Raw genomic sequence first — 23,537 nt, 5'->3', positions numbered from 1 at the left:
TGCTCTGCTTCTGATGCAGCTTCCTGCTAAGAGCTTGGGAAAGCAACAAATGATAGCTCAAGTTAGGTTTCTGCCACCCACAAGGGAGGCCAGGATGGAGGCCCTAGCTCCTGGCTTTGGCATGTCCCAGCCAAGGCTGTTGTATTTGGGAAGTGAACCAGTGGATAGAAGATCTTTCACTCCTTCCCTCTCTTTCTCTGTCACTCTGCCTTTCAAAAATAAATAAATAAATAAATAAATAAACCTTTACAAACAAACAAACAAAAAAAGAGTAAATATTCTCTGCTCCCACCTTGCCTTGCTTCAGTATCCCCAAAAAAGGGCCTGGTCTAACATAAGCACTTGAGAGCTCTAATCCCATGTTGGCCATTTATCAGCTTTAATTGAGAAATTCAAGCTTTCGATCTTAAAACTCTGATGGATCACTTGAGAGCTCTGTCCCTCAGTTTTCCTAGCCATCATCTGTTCTGCCCCTCCTATGGCAGAGACTTTCACAGTCTAACAGAATCTCCAGCAGGGTGGGGAATTTATGTTTGTATATTATGTTCACCAATATACCCCCAAGAACTAGAATAATACCCAGCATTCACTCAATAAACACTTGTCAAACAAATGAAAAAAAAAAATCCAGAGAATTCTAGTGGACAGTTACTTTCAAATGTAATCTATCCTGGTTAAGTACCAAAAAAAATATAACAGCTAAAAGATGATTTTTTTCTTTTTAAATATTTCATGATTTAATATTTACTTTCCTTATAACAAAATGCAAAAAGCCTATCAATCCTACAAGCAATTTGTTCCATTTTAAAATAGACATATTAATATTAACTTTGCTATCAATCAAAACCACATATTACATACTTATGGGAAGATACTTTCCATTTAAGGTTATCTGTTGCTCTGGAAACCTAAGTTCCTACATGAAATAGTAAGATAGTAAGAGGCCACATTTTATGCCACCAAACATTTGGTAATTCAAAAACTAGATTAAAACTTATGAATTAAATTTTATGAATTAAAAGTATGAATCTTTTCACATTCTCCATAACCTATAACTTCATAAACCTTCCTTTGGTCATTTACTCTTTTCTAATATCCAAGTTGTCCAAAAATATTTGTATTCTGGATATTCTTTATTGTGCAGGTACAGGCAACACAGCAAACCCATACTAATGATAAAAAAAATTGCTCATGGGCCGGCGCCATGGTTCATTGGGTTAATCCTCCGCCTGCGGCACCAGCATCCCATATGGGCGCCAGATTCTAGTCCCGCTTGTTCCTCTTCCGGTCTAGCTCTCTGCTATGGCCCCGGAAGGCAGTGGAGGATGGCCCAAGTGCTTGGACGCCTGCACCCGCATGGGAGACCAGGAGGAAGAACCTGGCTCCTGGCTTCAGATCAGTGCAGTGCACTGGCTGTGGCGGCCATTTGGGAGGGTGAACCAAAGGTAGGAAGACCTTTCTCTGTGTCTCTCTCTCACACTAACTCTGCCTGTCAAATTAAAAAAAAAAAAAAAAAAATTGCTCAAAAAAGACTTTTCTAAAAATACATATAAAATTAACCAAATCACTAATAAGATTATTCCTGCTACTCTATTTCAGGTTGTAGGATGAATCAAATAGAAATCTCAAGAAGAAATATACAAGGGTTGGCACTGTGGTGCAGTGGGTTAAACCAGTGCTGGTTTAAATCCTGGCTGCTTAACTTCTGATCTAGCTCTCTGCTAACGCTCCTGGGAAGGCAGTGGAAGATGGCGCCAATATTTGGGCCCCTGCCACCCATGTAGGAGACAGGGATGGAAACCTTTTGGCTTCAGCCTGGCCCAGATCTGGCTGTTGTGGACATTTGGGAAGTAAACCAGTGATGGAAGATCTCTTTCTCTCCCTTTCTATCACTCTCAGAATATTATTCTGTTACTCTCAGACATTATTCAAATAGATAAATCTTAAAATTGAGAGAAAGAGAACACATGTAAAGAAAAAGAAAAAAAAACACCTCCCTGTGGAGTTTAGAACTAATTTACAGCTACACTATAATTTGTTTGACCAGGTTAATTGGATCATTCTGAAAAGTAGATCATAAACGCTACTTTCAAGAGTCCAGAAACTTTCACGATGTTGTCTGTCTTTACCATATCAGAACTGTCTTGCCCAACAAACTAAAATTATAAATTTGACTAGAAACACACAAATGCTTCCACTCACATGGGGGTAATATTGTTGAGTTTGAACTCTCGGCATCTGGGGGTGGCCAGCAAGTGGCCCAGGCCTGCCCTTGGGCAGCGGCTGTCTCTCATAAGGAACTTTAGCTGATTCTTGTCCTGGTACAGGCTCTCCTTGTGCTCTACAAAGTCTGTCACGAAGCTGCACAATATTTGGCTGGAAGAAACAATGAAGAAAACAAGGCAAATTATTAGAATTCATCCAACTTATGACAGCATATTCATTTTCTTAAAGTAATATGGATCATTCAAGAGACTCCCTTTTGTATACATGTTGTGTATTACACTATAGACCTTGACACTTGAGGATCTGACATCATTATTTCTAATATTCACGAATGGCACTAGAATTCAATGACCTATAGTGTAACTTGTAATTTAACTGAGGCAGGAATTTGAACTAGGCTTTCATCATGTTATTATGACTTTTCCCTTGTCACCACAGCTCTTCTTAAGTTTTCTTATGGTTAATGCTCACAAATTACAAAACTAACTAAAAATATACAAACAAAACAGACTCCCAAGGAAAATCAACTGCTATAATGCTGGATGAAAACAGTCATCTAAGAAAAATGAAATTTAGGGGATAGTGCTGTGGTGTAGTGGGTAAAACCGCCGCCTGCAGTGCCAGCATCCCATATGGGCACTGGTTCAAGTTCTGACTGCTCCACTTCCGATCCAGCTTCCTGCTAATGCACCTGGGAAAGCAGCAGAAGACGGCCCAAGTACTGGGGCCCCATTACCCACGTGGGAGACCCAGAAGAAGCTCCTAGCTCCTGACTTTGGATCAGTCCAGCTCTAGCTGTTGCAGCTATTTGGGGAGTGAACCAGTGGATGGAAGATCTCTCTCTGACTCTGTCCCTCCCTCTCTAACTCTGCCTTTCAAAAAAATAAATAAATCTTAAAAATATGAAATTTAAGAGGCCGGCGCCGTGGCTTAACAGGCTAATCTTCCACCTTGCGGTGCCGGCACACCGGGTTCTAGTTCCGGTTGGGGCGCCGGACTCTATCCCGGTTGCCTCTCTTCCAGGCCAGCTCTCTGCTATGGCCCGGGAAGGCAGTGGAGGATGGCCCAAGTGCTTGGGCCCTGCACCTGCAAGGGAGACCAGGAGAAGCACCTGGCTCCTGGCTTCGGATCAGCGAGATGCGCCATCCGCAGCGGCCATTGGAGGGTGAACCAACGGCAAAAAGGAAGACCTTCCTCTCTATCTCTCTCTCTCTCACTATCCACTCTGCCTGTCAAAAAAAAAAAAAAAAAGAAATCTATGAGAAATTTTTGAAACGAATTGATAGATTCACATCTATAGCTCATACAGATTTACAATGACACAGATTTACAAAAGTATTTGTTGATCACATGCATGTTCTAGATATTAACAAATAACAAAAAGCAACATGTTAAAATGTTTCAGTAATAATTTAATTATCTTTAAAAGATTATATATTTCTATAAATTTGTTAAAGGTTTAAACAGGCCATTTAAACTTTTTACATATGTTTATTGTCTTTTATAGCAGAGATTTTTATATAAATGGTATCACAGTCTTGCGACATACTCTCCAAAAAATGCAAGGTCTACTGAGATAAATAAGAAGAAGTAACACAGAATTTATGCTTTTATGCATAAAGCATGTCCTTTAAAGTCCAAAAAATCCTATAGAGAATAATATGCAAAAACTGTAGATGAGGGGCCAGCGCCATGGCTCACTTGGTTAATTCTCCACCTGCAGCACCGGCATCCCATATGGGCGCTGGGTTCTAGTCCCAGTTGCTCCTCTTCCAGTCCAGCGCTCTACCGTGGCATGGGAAGGCAGTGGAAGATGGCTCAAGTGCTTAGGCCCTGCACCTGCATGGGAGACCAGGAGGAAGCACCTAGCTCCTGGCTTCGAATCAGCGCGGTGCGCCGGCTGTAGTGGTCATTTGGGGAGTGAACCAATGGAAGGAAGACCTTTCTCTGTGTCTCTCTCACTAACTCTGCCTGTCAAAAAAGCAAAACAAACAAACAAAAAAACTGCAGATGATTATACAAGGGCACTTTATGAAGTTCATGGAAAACAGAATTAAAAGTTCATTGGGGCTGGCGCCGTGGCTCAATAGGCTAATCCTCTGCCTTGCGGAGCCGGCACACTGGGTTCTAGTCCCGGTCGGGGCGCTGGATTCTATCCCGGTTGCCCCTCTTCCAGGCCAGCTCTCTGCTGTGGCCCGGGAGTGCAGTGGAGGATGGCCCAAGTGCTGGGGCCCTGCACCCGCATGGGAGACCAGGAGAAACACCTGGCTCCTGGCTTCGGATCAGCGTGGTGCACCAGCCGCAGTGTGCCGGCCACGGCAGCCATTGGAGGGTGAACCAATGGCAAAAGGAAGACCTTTCTCTCTGTCTCTCTCTCACTGTCCACTCTGCCTGTCAAAAAAAAAAAAAAAAGTTCATTGGTTGCCGGCGCCGTGGCTCACTTGGCTAATCCTCCACCTGCGGCGCTGGCACCCCGGTTTCCAGTCCCAGTTGGGGCACCAGGTACTGGAGCAACCGGGACTAGTGGGTTGCTCCTCTTCCAGTCCAGCTCTTTGCTATGGCCTGGGAGGGCAGTGGAGGATGGTCCAAGTGCTTTGGTCCCTGCACCTGCATGGGAGACCGGGAGGAAGCACCCAGCTCCTGGCTTCGGATTGGCGCAGCGTGCCGGCCGTAGTGGCCATTAGGGGAGTTAACCAAAGGAAGGAAGACCTTTCTCTCTGTCTCTTTCTGTCTATAACTCTACCTGTCAAATTAAAAAAAAAAAAAAAAGTTCATTGGTGCAAAAAAACGTTTGACAACCTGCAAATTTTTATCAATATACATATTTTCCATAAGCATTTTAAGATTTCTTTTGAGTACCAATTTCAAACTCTTTTTTTGTACCAAAGCAAAGTTTTTATTCTCTTTTCCACAAAACTTTTAGAAATACACTTGCAAATGGTACTGGAAAATTAACAGTTTAATCTTAAGGCTAAATGATCTGAAGGTCTTCAATTATGTTAGTCTTAAAAAGTGCCATGTCTCTATTTAACAATAAAACTTCAATAAGTAAACAGTCATAAGACTTGTGAGAACAGCCGGCACTGTGGTGTAGTGGGTAAAGCCACTGCCTGCAGTACCAGTATCCCATAGGGGCACCAATTCGAGTCCTGGCTGCTCCACATCCGATCCAGCTCTCTGCTATGGCCTTGGAAGGCAGTGGAGGATGGCCCAAATCCTTGGGCCCCTGCACGTGCATGGGAGACCCAGAAGAAGCACCTGGCTCCTAGCTTCGGATCGGTACAGCTCCACCCATTGCAGCCAATTGGGGAGTGAACCAGTGGATGGAAGACTTCTCTCCCTCTGTCTCTACTTCTCTTTCTATGTAACTCTGACTTTCAAATAAATAAATAAATCTTAAAAAAAAAAAAAAACACTTGTGTGAAAGCTGCCATGAAGAAAAAGACTATGCTCCTTGGGCTGGTGTTGTATAACAGGTTAAGCTGCCACCTGTGATCCCAGCATCCCATTTGGGTGCCAGTTTGAGTACTGGCTGCTCCACTTCCAATCCAGTTTCCTGCTAATGTGCCTGGAAAAGCAGCAAAGGATGGCCCAGGCCCTTGAGCCCCTGCCATCCACATGGGAGACAGGGAAGAAGCTCCTGGTTGTTGGTGTCAGCCCGGCCCAGCCACGATAGCTGCATTCATTTGGGGAGTGAACCAGCAGATGAAAGATCTCTATATATCTCCCTCTCGATCTCTGTAACTCTGCCTTTCAAATAAACAAAATAAACCTAAAAAAAAAAAAAAAAGGCTATGCTCCTGTATCTAATACTCTCGTTAACAATAACAGGAAGATATGAACTGGATCCTAGCATTAAATATCTACAAAACCAATTAGACAGACACACCTACAGAGTCCTGAAGCATATACAAGTGTGTAATTTTACTCCCTGAAACTTACTGATAATTCCCTATAACAGACAAAATACTGAAAAGAACTAAAAGAAATCCATCAAGACCAGAATAAAGTTAATAAAAGGTACAGGGGGCTGGCGTTGTGGTGCAGTGGGTTAAACTGCCACCTGTGAAATCAACATCCCATACGGGTGCTAGTTCCTGTCCTGACTGCTCCACTTCCAATCCAGCTCCCTGCTCATGCACCTAGGAAAGCAGCAGAGGATGGCTCAAGTGCACCTTTGTGGGAGACCTGGATGAAGCTCTTGGCTCCTGGCTTCAGCCTTGTCCAGTACTGGCTACGGTGGCCATTTGGGAGTGAGCCAGCAGATGGAAGATACCTCTCTCTCTGTCTCTCCCTCTCTCTCTGTAACTCTTTCAAACAAATGGATAAATCTTTAAATAATAATAATAATAATAATAATAATAAAAAGTACAGGGACAACAAAATATCTGCAAGGTTCAAAATCAAGATCCATAAGACATTAAAATGCAGTTATAAATATCCACCTTACAGGAAAGTTTCTTCAGTGCCCTCCCCCCATTCATGTTCCATTATTGGTGCAGGTACTCCTATTTTGTGTTTTCATAGCACCACTACATCTATCAGAGCATTATGATACTTGTCTACAGCCATATTGCATTTGGAAGCTCCTGAGGATAAGGATCTTGGCAATCTTGTTCAGCACTCTACACCCAATCACTTACTTAATTGAAACAAACATTATGGATACTGGCGTTGTGGCGTAGCAGGTAAAGCCATGACCTTTGACACCAGCATCCCATATGGGCACTGGTTTGTGTCCCAGCTGCTCCACTTTTGATCCAGCTCTCTGCTAATGCCTGGGAAAAGCAGCAAAAGATAGCCCAAGTATTTGGGCTCCTGTCACCTATGCGGGAGACCCAAAAGAAGCTCCTGGCTTTGGCCTGGCACAGTCCTGGCCATTGTAGCCATCTGGGGAGTGAACCAGTGGATGGAAGATCTCTGTCTCTTACTCTTTCTCTACAACTCTGCCTTTCAAATAAATAAATAAATAAATCTTTTAAAAAAATAATAAAACCAAATATTATGGAAAACACTGAGTTTTAGTGTACATCAAATAAGGACAATAAATTAGGAATGTAAAGCAGTTCCATCTGCCCTGAATACTTCATATACATATGTAGAATACTTTTATATATTATATATAATACTTTTATATAAATATATACACACATATATAAATACATATAAACATATATATTATATATAAATATATACACACATAAACAGCATCAGATTAAATGGACGCAGGTATTTGGCACAGTGAAGACACTTGGTGTCAGCATACGAGTACACAGGATATGCCAACACCACATAGCTACATCTCATAATGGAATGCTTGGATTTGAGTCCCGGCTCTACTCATAATTCTAGGTTCCTATTAGTCCACGTCCTGGTTGACAGCAGGTAATGGCTCAAGTTACTGGGTCCCTGCTATCCATACGGGAGACCTACACTGAATTTTAGGTTCCTAACTTAAGGGTGGCCCAGCCCTGGCTATTGCTGATGTTAGGAAATGAACCAGTGGATGGGAGCTCTGTCTCTGTCCATCTCTGTCTGCCTTTCAGATAAATAAATAAATAAAAACTAAAGCAGGTTGAAGTAGTATACAGAATGGATTTTCTTGCTAATACCTATATTATATTAATATGTTGGAAGTTAGAAATTTTAGCAATCCCATTTGCTTCATTAAAAAAAAAAAAAAACTATTAGTTTATTGAAAGGCAGAGTTACAGGATGGCAGGGATCTTCCATCTGCTGGATTCCTCCCCAGATGGGCAATGGTGGAGCTGGACCGGTCTGAAGCCAGAGCCAGGAGCTTCTTTGGGTCTCCCACATGAGTGCAGGCTCCCAAGTATCTGGGCCATCTTCTACTGCTTTCCCATGCACATTAGCAGGGAGCTGGCTTGGAAGTGGAACAGCCAGGACTGGAATCAGCATCCATATGGGATGTCGGCACTGTAGGTGATGGCTCAACCTGCTAAGCCACTGCGCTGGGTCCCCATTTGCCTCATTAAGTATTAACATTTATAGCTTTCCAAAATAAAATGTTCCTAAAAAGAACTTTATATGAAGAATCAGCATTCTGATTTAGAAGAATCTGTTTTCCCCCCATTCTTTTCCCTAAACTCCTACATAGTCCCTCAGTACAAAGCAATCTATCATACAACAAGAGCATCATATCTAAACAGATTAGGTATACTTAAAATGATCCTTAAAGAACTGTCAGTAACATCTACCCACCGTTGAGTGTTAGAAATTCAAATCTTCCAGAACACTCCATCCACTCACAGACTAACATCAAGTGCTATCTACTGGACTCACCTTACTCATATATTAAAGACAACAAATTGTCAATTCTAATTACCTGGTTGGTGTTGTCAGGAAGAAAAGCCAGTGCTGCAGCAATGCTGCCCTGCGCTGCCAACAAGTTGGCATACTGACTCATTTTCTCAGCCAGGAGAACCCCCACAGCATTAGTGTCCATGGCCTGGGTGAGCTGTACAGCTTTTCGCAGGATGACAACTTTCTCAATTAGATCCTTGATGAGAAAAAAAAGGGAGAATGAGAGGGATATGAACAAAGATGCCAAGGTTATGTGTAAAAAGGAAGCAGGAAAAGCTCAAGAGTTACTAAGAATTTCAAAGTCTACTAAAAGTATACCACCTATTATTATCCCTCTTTGAAAAGTATGGAATAGGGGCCACTATTTAGGTAACTGAAAAAGTTGAGGAGGAAGGTAGTCTCTTACGAATAAGGCCCAGGTTACCACTTTCCTCTAAACATCTAAATATTTGCCTAGCAATGTAAAACAGGCAAATATGCGAAGTGAAAGTTACAGGCAGGTATCTGAAAGTTGAAACTATGCTCTACCAAGTAGAGGAGGAACTGTGAGTGACAGCATCATACCATCCACCCAACAAAAACCACACTACTATGAGGTGACCCACAGACAAGGCACATGACCCTCAAGGTTTCTCATGCTGCCCTTCAATGTCAACTCTTTTAACGTGGCAAGCTACGTAGGTCTCATGTAGAATGCATAAGACTGTCTTCTCTGTCTGCCCTTCTAAATACACAAGCCTGGCAATGTGAAACAAGTGTTTTTCTCTCAGAAGCACTTAGAAGAAAAATTTTATTTTCCAAACTGACTTTTAATTTTGCGATGATACTACTGAAGTCTATATATATATATATATATATATATATAATATATATATAATATATATACACACACACATACATATATATATACAGAAACATAGTAAGTTGGTTGATTACATGCTTGGGGGAAAAATTTTAAACATAAAGTTACTTGGTCTCTGAGAACAGTTTCATTTTTACTTCCTCTCTTGCTTGTGTATTGGTGTGAGATGGGATTCCATTTACATTTTATTTCCATCTGTCTCTTAACCATGAAGATTCTCTCTTGGTACTGGGGTTGCATTCCATTCCTTAACTTTTTTCTCTGCCTAAGGCAGGAGGGCTACTGCAGGCAGGACAGCAGCATCAGGAAAAAGAAGTAAGCACACTGGGGCTGTTTTCAGAGCACTTGACACCTACTTTTCCTAGCAAACTGTCATCACAACCCTGTTTTTACAAACAGCTGTTACTCCATGCTACACCATCACAAATTTTGCTTCTTCAGACAGTTATAAATGCGTTTCTACAATGTCACTTGATGATCCAAAGGGCCAAAGGGTAATGTGAGCACTTTTTGTTTCAAAGAAACTAACCTGAAGGGACAGAGGGTTGCTTCCATCTTGAGCTTTAGTCCAACATGCAACTAGTTTCTCTACATTCCCAGCACAAATATAGCAGAGACATGCCTGAGTCTGTAGGAGGCTATCTCCTTCCCTCTCAAGCCTGGTTCCCAAAAGATCTATAAATCAAGAGAAAAACAAAGTAAGACTTCACACAAGGCAATCTGTATACGAGGAAGTCAGTAGCCCAATATTTTAAAAAGTTTGAATTAAACTTCACAACCAATGAATATTAAAGAGAAAATCACTCTAAATGCTCTGTGAGTATTTATGTGTTAAATGAATGGGTGTGGGTGACAAACTGTATGTGATAAATGATTTCACAAGATTCTAAAGCTGAAGAACTTAATTCTATTAATTAGGAAAAAAACATAAATGGGAACAATATTTCAACAGAAAAATCCTATTGGCACATATGGAATAGACTTCTCAATGCCAGCTAAGTCTACTTCAGTGTATGAAAACATGGTTAATAGCTTACAGTTTTCATATCCTCATAAACCTTCAAGGTAGCAAATGTTTTTTTTTTTTTTACTGTACTAACAAAAGGTTTCCTTAAAAATAATATTTATTCCATTGCCACAAGGTTACACATAGCCCATAACAGTCATTCCTACTCAAATGTAATTCTTGGGACTAGCATTGTGACACAGCAGGTAAAGCTGCTGCTGGCAGCACCAGTGGCACTGGTTCATGTCCTGGCTACTCCACTTCCAATCCAGCTCCCTGCTAATGTGCCTAGGGAAGTAGCAGAAGATGGCCCAAGTGTTAGGGCCCTGGCACCCACATGGGAGACCCAGAAGAAGCTCAGCATGGCACAGGCCCAGACACTCTGGCTATTTGGGGAGTGAACCAGTGGATGGAAGATCTCTCACACTGTCTCTCCCTCTCTCTCTGTCACTCTACCTTTCAAAGAAATTAAAAAAAAAAAAAAATCTTTAAAAAGTGTTATAATTCTTCACTGAATGCAGCTGACATTTATTAAGTGGGGGCTGCTTATGTACAATTTTATGGATGAACAAACTGAGGCTTAGAAAGTATTTTTTCCTAGGTCATACAATAACTAAAGAGGCAGAGGCAAGACTCCAACTCTGATCTGTCTGAAATCAAAATCACTAAAAAACATTTTAGAAATAATGACTGGGAGCTGGCATTGTAGTACAGCAGGTAAAGCTGCCACCTACGGGGCTGATACTGTGGCACAGTTGGTTAAGCTGCCGACTGTAGTGCTGGCATCCCATATGCGCAGTGGTTGGAGTCCTGATTGCTCCACTTCTGATCCAGCTCCCTGCTAATGGCCTGAAAAAGCAGCAGCAAATGACCCAACTGCTTAGGTTCCTGTCACCCACGTGGGAGACCCAGAAGAAGCTCCTGGTTCCTATATTTGGCCTGGCACAGCCCTGATGGTTGCAGCCATCTGGGGAGTGAACCAGCTGATGGAAGCTCTCTCTGTCTCCGTCTCTCCCCCATCTCTGTAACTCTCTACCTTTCATATAGATAAATATATATCTTAAAAATTAAATGAGTATGTTAGGAAAACTGATGTACTTATAATTCTGAGAAAAACATTTAAATAACTTATTTTTCTTATTTGTTGCAGATGTTGATGCATGATTTACAAAAATTTCTAATAAAGCTTGGCTTTAATTTTATTATAGCATACCATGTCACATACATAAAAGAAATATAAAGCTCATTTACCACAAAGGGCTGAAAATTCATCTGGCTTAGCATAAGTCAATACGGCAGCTAAAGCCTCTCTCCAATTTTTAAGGTCACAAGACTCTACAATCTCTTTCCAGTTCTTCATCACTACTGCAGTGATGAGCTTGAGAAAGAAAAACAAAGAGAGAATTAGAAGTCCTTAGTGTATCAACAAAAATTAACTCTGGCTAAACAACCGCACCTTTCGAAATTGCTCTTTATAGCATTTCAGGACAAATAAAGCTGCAGCGAAGTGAAGCACAGTATTGAACCAACTAAATGACTTAACAGATGACACATTTCCTCTGAACAAAACACAAAGCTATACTAATGCGTCTGTAAAATATGAAGAGGCAAAGTATAGGCTGCTATCAGAACTTTCAACAAGATGACGGGACCTGCTCTGACAAACCAGGAAAAACTGCCTAGGCATGCAGAATTCTGAGAAGTGATGTGAAGGACAAACAGGATTTAACTTCACCAAGAAGCAAAAACTGGGGTATCTGGCACAAGGATTAAGACTGCTTGGGGGCATGGCGTTGCAGCACAGTGGGTTAAGCTGCTGCCTGCAACACTGGCATCCCATGTGAGCACTGCTTTGAGTCCCAGCTGCTCCACTTCTGATCCAGCTCCCTGCTAATGCACCTGGCAGTGCAGCAGAAGATGGCCCAGGTCCTTGTGACCCTGCCATCCACGTGGGAGACCCGGATAAAGCTCCAGGCTCCTAGATTCAGCCTGGTCCAGCCCAGATCATTGTGGCCATGTGCAGAGTGAACGAGCAAACGGAAGATCTCTTTCTCCCTCTCTCTGTAACTCTACCTTTCAAATAAATGTATCTTTTTAAAAAAAGAAAAAACGGGCCGGCGCCGTGGCTTAACAGGCTAATCCTCCACCTTGCAGTGCCGGCACACCGGGTTCTAGTCCCAGTTGGGGCGCCGGATTCTATCCTGGTTGCCCCTTTTCCAATCCAGCTCTCTGCTATGGACTGGGAAGGTACCCGCTATGGCCTTGGGCCCTGCACCCGCATGGGAGACCGGGAGAAGCGCCTGGCTCCTGGCTCCTGGCTTCGGATCAGCACGATGCATTGGCCGCAGCGGCCATTGGAGGGTGAACCAATGGCAAAAAGGAAGACCTTTCTCTCTGTCTCTCACTATCCACTCTGCCTGTCAAAAAAAAAAAAAAGACTATGGTTGGGATGCCCAAATTCCATAGATGGGTGCCTGGGTTCAAGTAATGGTTCTGTTCCCACTCCCAGCTTCCTGCTATTGAGCATCCTATGAGGCAGCAGGTGATAGCTCAAATACAGGGGTCCCTGTCACCCATGTGGGAGACCTGGATTAAGTTCCTGACCCTAGCTTCAGCCAGCTGTTGTGGCATTTGGGGAATGAATCAGCAGATGAAAGAGATCTCTCTCTCTTTTCAAATAAAATAAAATAAAGTCAACAAACATTAAAAAAAAAAAAAAAAAAAAGGAAAAGTAGGGAATGGCATTCCATGCTCAGGAAAACTAGGTGTGAAGTCTTAGGGACAAAGGAATGTGGAGTGAGTGACAAAGTGAAAAACAGGGGCCAGTGCTGTGGCGTAGCTGGTAAAGCCACTGCCTGCAGTGCCGCCATCCCAAATGGGTGCTAGTTCAAGTCCTGGCTGCTCCACTTCCTATCCAACTCTCTGCTATGGCCTGGGAAAGCAGTAGAAGATGGCCCAAGTCCTTGGGTCCCTGCACCCATGTGGGAGACCCTGAAGAAACGCCTGGCTCCTGGCTTCGGATCGGCGCAGCTCTGGCCATTGCGACCAATTGGGAAGTGAACCAGCAGATAGAAGATCTCTCTCTCTCTGCGTAGCTCTGACTTTCAAATAAATAAATAAATCTTAAAAAAAAAAAAAAAAAAAAGAAAGAAAGAAACTGAAAAACAGCCAGTGTGGTGAAAAAATAAACCAGGGAGGCTGGCGCTGTGGCTCACTTGGCTAATCCTCCGCCTGCAGCGCCGGAACCCCGGGTTCCAGTCCCGGTTGGGGCACCGGATTTTGTCCCGGTTGCTTCTCTTTCAGTCCAGCTCTCTGCTGTGGCCTGGGAAGGCAGTGGAGGATGGCCCAAGTGCTAGGGCCCTGAACCGGCATGGGAGACCAGGAGGAAGCACCTGGCTCCTGGCTTCAGATCAGTGCAGCGTACGGGCCGTGGCAGCCATTTTGGGGGTGAAGCAACGGAAAAGGAAGAGCTTTCTCTCTGTCTCTCTCACTGTCTAACTCTGCCTGTCAAAAAAATAAAAACAAACAAACAAACCAGGGAGAGAAGAACATGGGAAGAGGCTGGGAGACTGACAGCAACCAATGCTGGGGGCATTGCAGTTAACTTCTATGGAAAATGGTTTGCACAAAAATTACTTTTATATGATGTGGAAAAATAATATCACATAGAAGGGTTATAATTTTTTAGGCCTTCTATGCCATAAGTTCCTCTCCTAGGACTATAGCCTCAGAGATTTGTATAAATCTTCAGTCACAACAAAGGCATTTATAGTACATAAACAAAGGTGTTTAAATTAGCAAAATATTGTAAACACCCAAAAGTATGAGAAAAACATATTCCTATCATAAATATTATAGAGCAATAAAAATATTTATAAGAATCTTTAATGATGTGGGAAAATTCTTATAATGAGACTACCTATAAGCTAAACCACACACAGACATACATGTGTGACCCTGATCCTGTTTTAAAAAATTTATAGGGGTCAGCGCTGTGGCGCAGTGGGTTAAAGCCCTGGCCTGAAGCCCCGACATCCCATATGGGTGCCGGTTCTAGTCCCAGATGCTCCTCTTCTGATCCAGCTCTCTGCTATGGCCTGGGAAAGCAGTAGAAGATGGCCCAAGTTCTTGGGCCCCTGCACTGCATGGGAGACCCAGAAGAAGCTCCTGGCTCCTGGCTTCGGATCAGTGCAGCTCTGGCCTTTGCGGCCATCTGGGGCGTGAACCAGAGGATGGAAGACCTCTCTCTCTGTCTCTACCTCTCTCTGTAACTTTTTCAAATAAATAAATCTTTAAAAAGAAATTTTATAAATATACAAAAAAAGGTATGAAAAGATTTACTAACTTTCTATGTTAAAGAGATAATTAGAACTCTTTAGTATATTAACAAGAATTAACTCTAGGTGAACAACCATATGTTTTAAAATTATTCTTCACAGTATTTCATGCCAAATAAAGCTATAGCAATTTTCTACAATACAAAAATAGTTTTAATTTTTAAAACTACATATGGAAACAACAAAAACAGGAATAATCATGCCAAACTTCCAACAACTATTTCTGGGTCAAGGAATTATGGAGAGGTTTTTGTTTGTTTTTTTATCCTTCATTGTTTTTATTTCAATAATCTATAGTATGATGATATTTTCATATAATCATGGAGATAAATGTTACTGTTTATTTTTAAAATAACATACCCTAGTAATTTTGCTTTGGGATTTGGCAAAGTACTTTGTCTGGGTTCGAGCCAAAAGTTCTTTTCCTCCTGCTATGGCCAATATAATGGCATCAGCCATGCGGTTATCATGTAAACAAAGGTCAACAGCACTTTCAAAATCACCCGTCAGCAAAGCCTGAGTAATTAAGCCATCAATATCTGCAATAAGAAAATAACACCGAAGTTAAACAGGAAATATCAAAAACAACTAAAAAGTACACATTACCAATTTACACACACAAATATAATGCTAGTTGCTAATTACTGGTAAATCAGTTTCTAACACAAGCTGTTATTTATGGATGAGATCCATGGAAATCTAGAGAAATACTTATGTAACACAATACATTTTGCAGACTGCTCAAACCAAGCACATTTCCCTTCCCAAGATACTCAGTCCACATACTACATGAAAACCTAGTCTTGGGGTGGGCACTGTGGCACAGTGGGTTAATGCCCTGGCCTGAAGTGATGGCATCCCATATAGCAGCCAGTTCAAGACCCAGCTGTTCCACTTCTGATGCAGCTCTCTGCTATGGCCTGGGAAAACAGTAGGAGATGGCCCAAGGCCTTGGGCCCCTGCACCCTCCTGGGAGGCCCAGAAGAAGTTCCTAGCTCCTGCCTTTGGACTGGCACGGCTTCAGCCATTGCAGCCAATTGCGGAGTGAACCATCAGATGGTTCTCTCTCTCTCTCTCTCTCTCTCTCTCTTTGCCTCTCCTCTCTGTGTAACTCTGACTTTCAAATAAATAAATAAATCTTAAAAAAAAAAACAAAAAAAAACATAACCTAGTCTAGTTGTGACAAAGAAGTTCTAACTTAAACTCAGGAACTGCTGGCTTTCAAATGGTTAACAAAAGCAATAAAAAATAAAAACCAACAGGTGCTTACCCCCACTGATGGAGATATTAAATGTTCCTCCAGCTGAGGGTAGAAATTCAGATTCTTGTTTTTCCTCTTTAACATGCTGAGAGATGGAAAAGGCAGCAATTTAACCAGAATGAAACTGTTTGCCACAATTTACTGGCAAAACAAAATTTATACGTGATTATTTACCGCCTGAGTAGAAGACATGCCAAGTTAATCCAGAAAACACTGTCAGATCTAAGTCTCCACTACAATCTGACTCCCTAAGCGTTAACACAATAGTAAAGGCCAAGGTCAGCAGGAGCACCGTCACACTTCAGTGTGCATAGTCACACTGTACAGAAGTGCATGCACTATTGCTACCTCAAAGGCTATTTTTAAAGCTAAAGAATCTTTGTTTCCTTGGATACCTCAACCATGAGTGGCTTTTTGATTATACTATTTAGGTTTTTTAAAACACTGTTTCTACACATCTAATAACTCCATTTACCAGGTTTGGTTATAAGGGCTTGTTTTGTTTGAACTGAATTACGAAAAATTCATCTGTAAAATGATGATTTATGCATAGTCATATACTCAAATTCAATTATATGAGGTAATATTCTCTGAAATAAGTCATACTTCAAACAGCAGGTCACTGTAAAATATTTTTGCTATAAAATAATTTTTGTTACAAAAAAGTTTTACTGTAAATTTCTGAAGCTACCTACAAGACTGATTCAAAATAAATTCAATATTTTCTTTCTATACAAAATGTAGGCATTTTGCTGGCAAATAACCTGAAATCATTTCTCTTCTATGCTTAAAAATTCAAAAGAAAAAGGCCGGCGCCGTGGCTCAACAGGCTAATCCTCCGCCTTGCAGCGCCGGCACACCGGGTTCTAGTCCCGGTCAGGGCACCGATCCTGTCCCGGTTGCCCCTCTTCCAGGCCAGCTCTCTGCTATGGCCTGGGAGTGCAGTGGAGGATGGCCCAAGTGCTTGGGCCCTGCACCCCATGGGACACCAGGAGAAGCACCTGGCTCCTGCCATCAGAACAGCGCGGTGCGCCAGCCGCAGCGCACCTACCGCGGCGGCCATTGGAAGGTGAACCAACGGCAAAAAGGAAGACCTTTCTCTCTGTCTCCCTCTACTGTCCACTCTGCCTGTCAAAAAAAAAAATTCAAAAGAAAAAAAATCTCAGAGATTAGAAAGGAAAAAAAAAAACCACAGCTCTTTTTAACTTTTCTAACACAAGCTAAAACATCTGTCTTCTGTGGTTAAGTTACCTATTCATATGAGAATGTAAGTACCTAATATTCAAGGTCAGGAGCATTTTGAAATTGGATAATTTTAGTGCACAGTACAGCATTACATTATCTGTTAATAAAGCTTAATTAATGTTGGCCATTACAGAATACCCATAACCTTAATTTCCTTTCTGCAACTAAACAAAAGCATTTTGGAGTTTAAAAACTCAAAAGATAATATTAAGAATTTACATTAAGGAATAAATCAGAGATACTAACCAGAATATATTCACTAAGGAATTTACAAAATACTTTGAAAATTCACCATCTTTCAAATTTGTTTTTTAAACACAACTAAATCTGTATTTACAGACTTACAAAGTAAACATGTAGCCAAAATGCATACGATTTATTATGTAGTAAGTACCTTTGATATGTATGCTACCTTTGAAAAGCACAAAGTATTTCTAAGGTAAAAGGGAAGATCTGCCTCCATAAACACCCCTCTTTCTTCCTCTTCTTGTTTGTCTGTTTTAGAAATGAGCTTTCTTTCCAGTGCTACTAAATGCTAAAAGGCTACATATTCACTTCTCCTCTTTCCAGGTTTACCTACAAGTCAGGATTTCAAAAACCACAATAAACAAATCAAACAGCCCTGAATTCAGGCAGACCACTAGCAATGAAGCCAGGGTTGTCTTTTAAGAAGCTTCTGGACAGGGCTGGCGCTGTGGCACAGAAGGTGAAGCCTCCATCTGCAGTGCCAGTTCGCGTCCCAGATGCTCTACTTCCAATCCAGCTCCTGATAATGCATCTGGGAAAGCAGCAGAAGATGGCCCACGTACTTGGGCCCCTGCACCCATGAGGGAGACCCAGAAGAAACTCCTGGCTCCTGGCTTTGGCCCAGCCCAGACTTGGTTGTTACAGCCATTTGGGGAGTAAACCAGCGGATGGAAGATGTCTCCCTTTCTCCTTCTGTATCTCTGTCTTTCAAATAAATAAATAAATAATTTTTTCAAAAAAATTTATGAACAAAATGTTATAGTATTTTCTTAGGTTGACATTTATTGTTTTACAACCTTGCAGCTACCTGAAAAGCAGACTCAGAAACCCAGGTTTTCTGAACATGGTTGTAATATCACCACATAAATATAATCACTCTCATTCTGACAATTGTACAATGAATGGCTTCCAAAGTTACTTCACTTAACACAGGGCTCAAGGCAACGCAAAACTTCTTCAAACACCCCCCATCTGCCTCAGCTAACTGTTCCATACCTCTCCTCTGTGGAGAGCAGTAATATTTCAGCAGCCCACTCTTCCCTTAACAGCAGGTCACCACCCTTGTTACAGAGGGACCTACTCCTTAAAATCCTGGGGAGGTCCTCAGCTGCACTGAGTGGCTAAGACCACTTTCCCCAGCTGGACCCAAAACCACTGTCGGACTCAGCAAACAGCGCTGAACTTGCTAGCTATTTATAAACAGTATCCAAAACAGAGGCTTTGTTAAACCTAAAGCCAATTTTTATACTCAGATACCTGGATAAAAATGATTTTTAAAAATCTATATTGGTGGCTGGTATCGTGGCTTAATAGGCTAATCCTCTGCCTGTGGTGCCGGCACCCTGGGTTCTAGTCCCGGTCGGGGTGCCGGATTCTGTCCCGGTTGCTCCTCTTCCAGGCCAGCTCTCTGCTATGGCCTGGGAAGGCAGTGGAGGATGGCCCAAGTGCTTGGGCCCTGCACCCGCATGGGAGACCAGGAGAAGCACCTGGCTCCTGGCTTCGGATCAGCGCGGTGTGCTGGCTGCAGTGCGCTGGCCGCAGCGGCCAGTGGGGGGTGTGTGTGTGAACTAACGGAAAAGGAAGACCTTTCTCTCTGTCTCTCTCTCTCTCTTACTGTCCACTCTGCCTGTCCAAAAAAAATAAATAAATAAAATAAAAATAAAAATAAATTAAAAAAAATCTATATTGGTGGAGGGAATCCCAGCACTGCGGCATAGTGGGCTAAGCCTCCACTTGTGCTGGCATCCCATATGGGCTCCAGTTTGTGTCCAGGCTGCTTCTCTTCTGATCCAGTTCTGTGCTATGGCCAGGGAAAGCAGTAGAAGATGGCCCAAGTCCTTGGGCCCCTGCACCTGCGTGGGAGACTCAGAGGAAGTTCCTGGCTCCTGGCTTCGTTGCAGCCATTTGGGGAGTGAACCAGCAGATGGAAGTCCTTTCTCTCTGTCTCTCCCTCTCTGTCTCTCAAATAAATAAATACATCTTTAAAAAAGAAAATCTGTATTGGGGTGGGTATTCACCACACTGGTTAGGCTGCCACTAGAGCTATCCACTTCCTATGTATTACAGTGACTGGATCAAGTTCTGGTTACACTGCTTCTGATGCAGCTTCCTGCTGATGTGCCTGGGAGGCAGCAGATGACTGTGCAAGTAATGGGATCCCTGCCACCCACATGAGACACACAGATGGAGTTCGTGGCTATTGGTTTCAGCCTGGCCTAGCCCTAGCTGTTAGAGGCATTTGGGAGTGAACTACTGAATGTTAAGATCTCTGTTTCTCTGCAATAAATTGAAAATAAATAAGAAAAATTACAGAAAAAAATCTAAGGAAGCAAGTGTTTGGCATACTGGATAGGATGCCTGGGTTCTGAAACAGATTGAGCCCTGATTCCAATTACAGCTTCCTGCTGTCACCTTCAGAAATACCACGTGACAGCTCCCACATGGAAGACCAGGGCTGACACTCCAGCTCCCAGCTTTGATCTTCTCAGCCTCAGCCAATGTAAGTATTTGGGGTGCAAACCAGTGGTTGAGAACTCACTCTGTCTGTCTCTAAAATAAACATATTCTTTAAAAAGTCTGTATGGTGCTAACCAAAGGGATACTTAAACACAATTTTTTCAGATACTCAGTTTACACAGCAAGGGGCTGTCACTGTGGTGCAGCCTATGATGATGCCCTCCCATAGGAGCACTGCTTTGAGTCCTAGCTGCTCCATGTCTGATCCAGCTCCCTGCTAATGTGCCTGGGAAAGCAGCAGAAGATGGCCCAAGTGCCTGGGATCCTGCTACCCAAGTGGGAGACTCAGAAGAAACTCTTGGCTCCTGGCTCAGCCTAGCCTAGCCCCAGCCATTGCAGCCAACTGAGGAGTAAACCAGCTGATGGAAGTATCTCTCTCTCTCTCCATCACACCTTCTCTCTGTAACTCTGACTTCCAAATAGATGATTTTTTTAAAAAAGGTATACAGTAATGATTACTGTTTGTTAAATACACTACCTATTATTCACGAGTGGATTCTCAAATCATCATCTATTGGATAACACATATTCAATCTAATTATACACATGCCCTGTAATTTTCTCTAGGTATTCTCAAATTAATTCATACTTTAATAATATTTTAGTCAGACCCTCTATTCCCATGTTACACTAATACTACTAGATCCACTTCTAAGGAAAAATGTTTTATAGTCATCTTGTAATAGTCTAAATTTATTGACGATGAATTACTTTTATAACTTAGTAAAAGATTATAGAATGTATTGCAGGCGGGACAGCCCATATCCCAAGAACAAAGAAAAAGTCAAGAGATAAGAAAAGAAACATAAACTTGATGATTAATTTTCCAACATAAACTAAAAATAGAAGCAAGGAAAGTAAATTATAGTGTTAGTTATTAGTCGTTTAAAAAAACTCAGAAAATTAAAAGGAAAAAGATTTAATGATACAACTCTGTGTTCAAGGACTCTTTTTTAGTTAGTTATAAAATGTATCACCTATAGCTAAGGATACACTGATAATAAAATGACAATCAATTTAGTTTAGTGAAATATTCTCAGATTCTAACTTTGAGACTAATTCAGAAAACTATGCTCCTGAAAGTGGGACCTAGATGTTTATGTGCCTTAAAAAAATTATCCCTTATGTGCAATGCAAAGTGGATTTCTGAATAAAACCTCTTTTCAGTTTGACATAGCTATCTGACCTAAAAATTAAGTGAATTTTACATCAACTGTTAATTTTAATATATGTACAACTGTAATATAAACATATATATAATCCAGAAGCCAAATCAGAGAACTAAAGAGCTCAAAGATGGTATTTCTGTTGGCCTACCCTAGATAAATAGATTCCTACTTTAAACATCTCTAAGAAAGCAATATACTTCAACTTAATTTTTCAAGAAGTAGTCAGGGAAGTTTTCGATATTTTACCAAGATACACAAATATCGCGTATTTTTGTCCAATATAGTATGAAAAAAAAAAAATAAGTACCTCTCCCAAGAGCTGCTCTTCAGCAGCTGGGCTCTCCTCCCCATCACTCTGTGCTACTTGATCAGAGTCTTTAAGAGCCTTTGGTACACAAAACAATCACAGAGGAAGTTGAAGAACACAGCATTAAAAGATTAGTAACAAGGAAGACAAAAGACCCAACCAAACAACATCCAAAGCTAGTTTAATCATCAGAAGCAACATTGAATAAATCTGAGAAATTCCATTAGAGTAAAAGCAAATGTTCCCCCAGCAAAAAAAAAAAAAAAAAAAAAAAAAAAAAAAAATCTTCACCATAAGTATCTGAGCAGTCATTGACTGATTTTCCTCTTTTACAAAATTCAAAGATGACAATACAAAGAATGCTCTGCCATTATTACATTTTATGCTGTTTTAAGATGAGAATTAGAAACGTATTAAAAGACCTAGAATCAGCATTTATTTTTACACATGAAGCATAAAAAAGACCAATTTCTTAAATGACACTTCCTTTTTCTGTTATGGCCTAACCAAAATTTTAAAGGCCTTCTTACCACATCAGCTCCATCCACTTTGTTCAAGGCCAAAGCAATCTGAAATAAAAATAACAACTCACCTACTAAACAAAATTCTATTCCAAGGTATACAGCTAACGTTCACCTATTACACCATTCTCAAGGACAAAAGTCTACAAAATTCATCAGGGATAGTACGTTTAAAGCAAAGAATAAAATCTGTGCAGAACTACTTCTTAATAGTTCTACTTTGGTTCACAGGGAATTCTACTGCACAGAGGTATCCTGCTCTGAAGCTCAGTGACAAAACCAACCTCAAAATGAACACGTTTTCTTCTCCTTTGCTTTAAATAAAGTAACTATAATTAATTTTTTAAAATATTTCTTCAGGTACTCACTATGCAAAGAACTGCTATTAGAAGTATTTTGACAATCAGATTCTATTTCCTCATTTTTTGCTATCAGGCATGCAGCAAAACTTTCATATTAATCTCTGGCAAACCTAAAAAAGTTACAGCATCATGAAGTTTAGGCTAATAAAAGAGTTAAATATAAAAACTCTAAAATTAGAGTGAGCAAGGACACACAGCCACTAAGTAGCAGGGCTGAGAGGCCATCCTAGGTCTGTCTGACATCAAAGGAGCACTGATCAGTGCTTAGAATGCATAGTATCCAACCTGTACCAGGTATGCAACATTTTCTGCAATGCTACAGATAGTTAATCAATTCTGAAGAACCACCAAAAGCTAATTACAAGCTACACTGTAAGAGAATATAAAATATTGCCTCTAAGGCTTGCAAAGTCAAGATGCTTTTTGATGCTATTGATGTCAGCATGGTAGAATACCAAGCCCCCTTTCTAGAAGAATAATACAAAATTGCAATATCACTTCCTCTTAAAGGTAATGGTTTCATAAGTTAAGATGTGGCAAACTTGAGCTTCCTTTCCTCTCTCCCCCTAGGCCGCTGGTTACTGAGCCCGTTATTAAAAACTCAGTGCTATTTCCAGTGTTTGCGACTCACAGTGTCTTAACATTCAAGGTTCGATTATTCCTAACAAGTCTGAGTTGATTTGGTTCTGGCAGCTTCTAAATCCAAGTATAATGTTTAGTTCTGAATTTAACAATACGTATTTGAAACTTTGGCAACCAAACACAAATTCTTATTAAATGTTTATTGATTAGCTTGAGATAATCTGTCTAGAGTTTTATAAGAGTTTGATAGCTAAATATCTGTATAAGCACAACCATTTAACCTTCCCGAGTTTACCTTCTTTCCTAGATCTTCTTTTCTGTATCCTAGAAGTTCAAGGTATTTTCCACGAGAATCATCCTCAAAGTTCACCTTTCAAAAAAAGATATAGCCTTAAAACAAAGGCCTAATTTAAAAGCCTTATTTTTATAAGAAATGACCAAATTCCAAGCAGAATTATTAAAAAATATTTAAAATCTACCATATCATCTCGAAGATTTATTATTAGAAAGAATCCAAAGGCCAGGTTTTTTGTAAATCTGTTATTTTTTTAATGATTAGTGTCACTAATAAT

General features: G+C 41.1%; 1 protein-coding gene across 23 annotated transcripts in view; it reads right to left on the bottom strand.

The window, feature by feature from the left end:
- SEC31A (SEC31 homolog A, COPII coat complex component) overlaps window positions 1-23,537 on the bottom strand; it is an 88,796-nt gene that overhangs the window by 29,868 nt on the left and 35,391 nt on the right. For 10 of the 23 annotated variants that reach the window (XM_062198576.1, XM_062198578.1, XM_062198579.1 and 7 more), the window contains exons 12-20: window positions 23,261-23,335; window positions 22,031-22,069; window positions 21,501-21,578; window positions 16,026-16,101; window positions 15,116-15,294; window positions 11,670-11,796; window positions 9,942-10,087; window positions 8,573-8,746; window positions 2,203-2,376 (exon numbers count right to left, since the gene is read on the bottom strand). In XM_062198576.1, the coding sequence (XP_062054560.1) occupies window positions 2,203-2,376; window positions 8,573-8,746; window positions 9,942-10,087; window positions 11,670-11,796; window positions 15,116-15,294; window positions 16,026-16,101; window positions 21,501-21,578; window positions 22,031-22,069; window positions 23,261-23,335 (1,068 nt within the window). The remainder of the gene's footprint in view (window positions 1-2,202; window positions 2,377-8,572; window positions 8,747-9,941; window positions 10,088-11,669; window positions 11,797-15,115; window positions 15,295-16,025; window positions 16,102-21,500; window positions 21,579-22,030; window positions 22,070-23,260; window positions 23,336-23,537) is intronic. The other 13 variants (XM_062198584.1, XM_062198586.1, XM_062198596.1 and 10 more) reach the window with 2 other exon arrangements.

This window comes from Lepus europaeus, chromosome 8, assembly GCF_033115175.1.
Source record: "Lepus europaeus isolate LE1 chromosome 8, mLepTim1.pri, whole genome shotgun sequence".
NCBI classification, from domain to species: domain Eukaryota; kingdom Metazoa; phylum Chordata; class Mammalia; order Lagomorpha; family Leporidae; genus Lepus; species Lepus europaeus.
The sequence above is the reverse complement of the archived record's forward strand: the minus strand, read 5'-3'. Positions and strand labels throughout refer to the sequence as shown.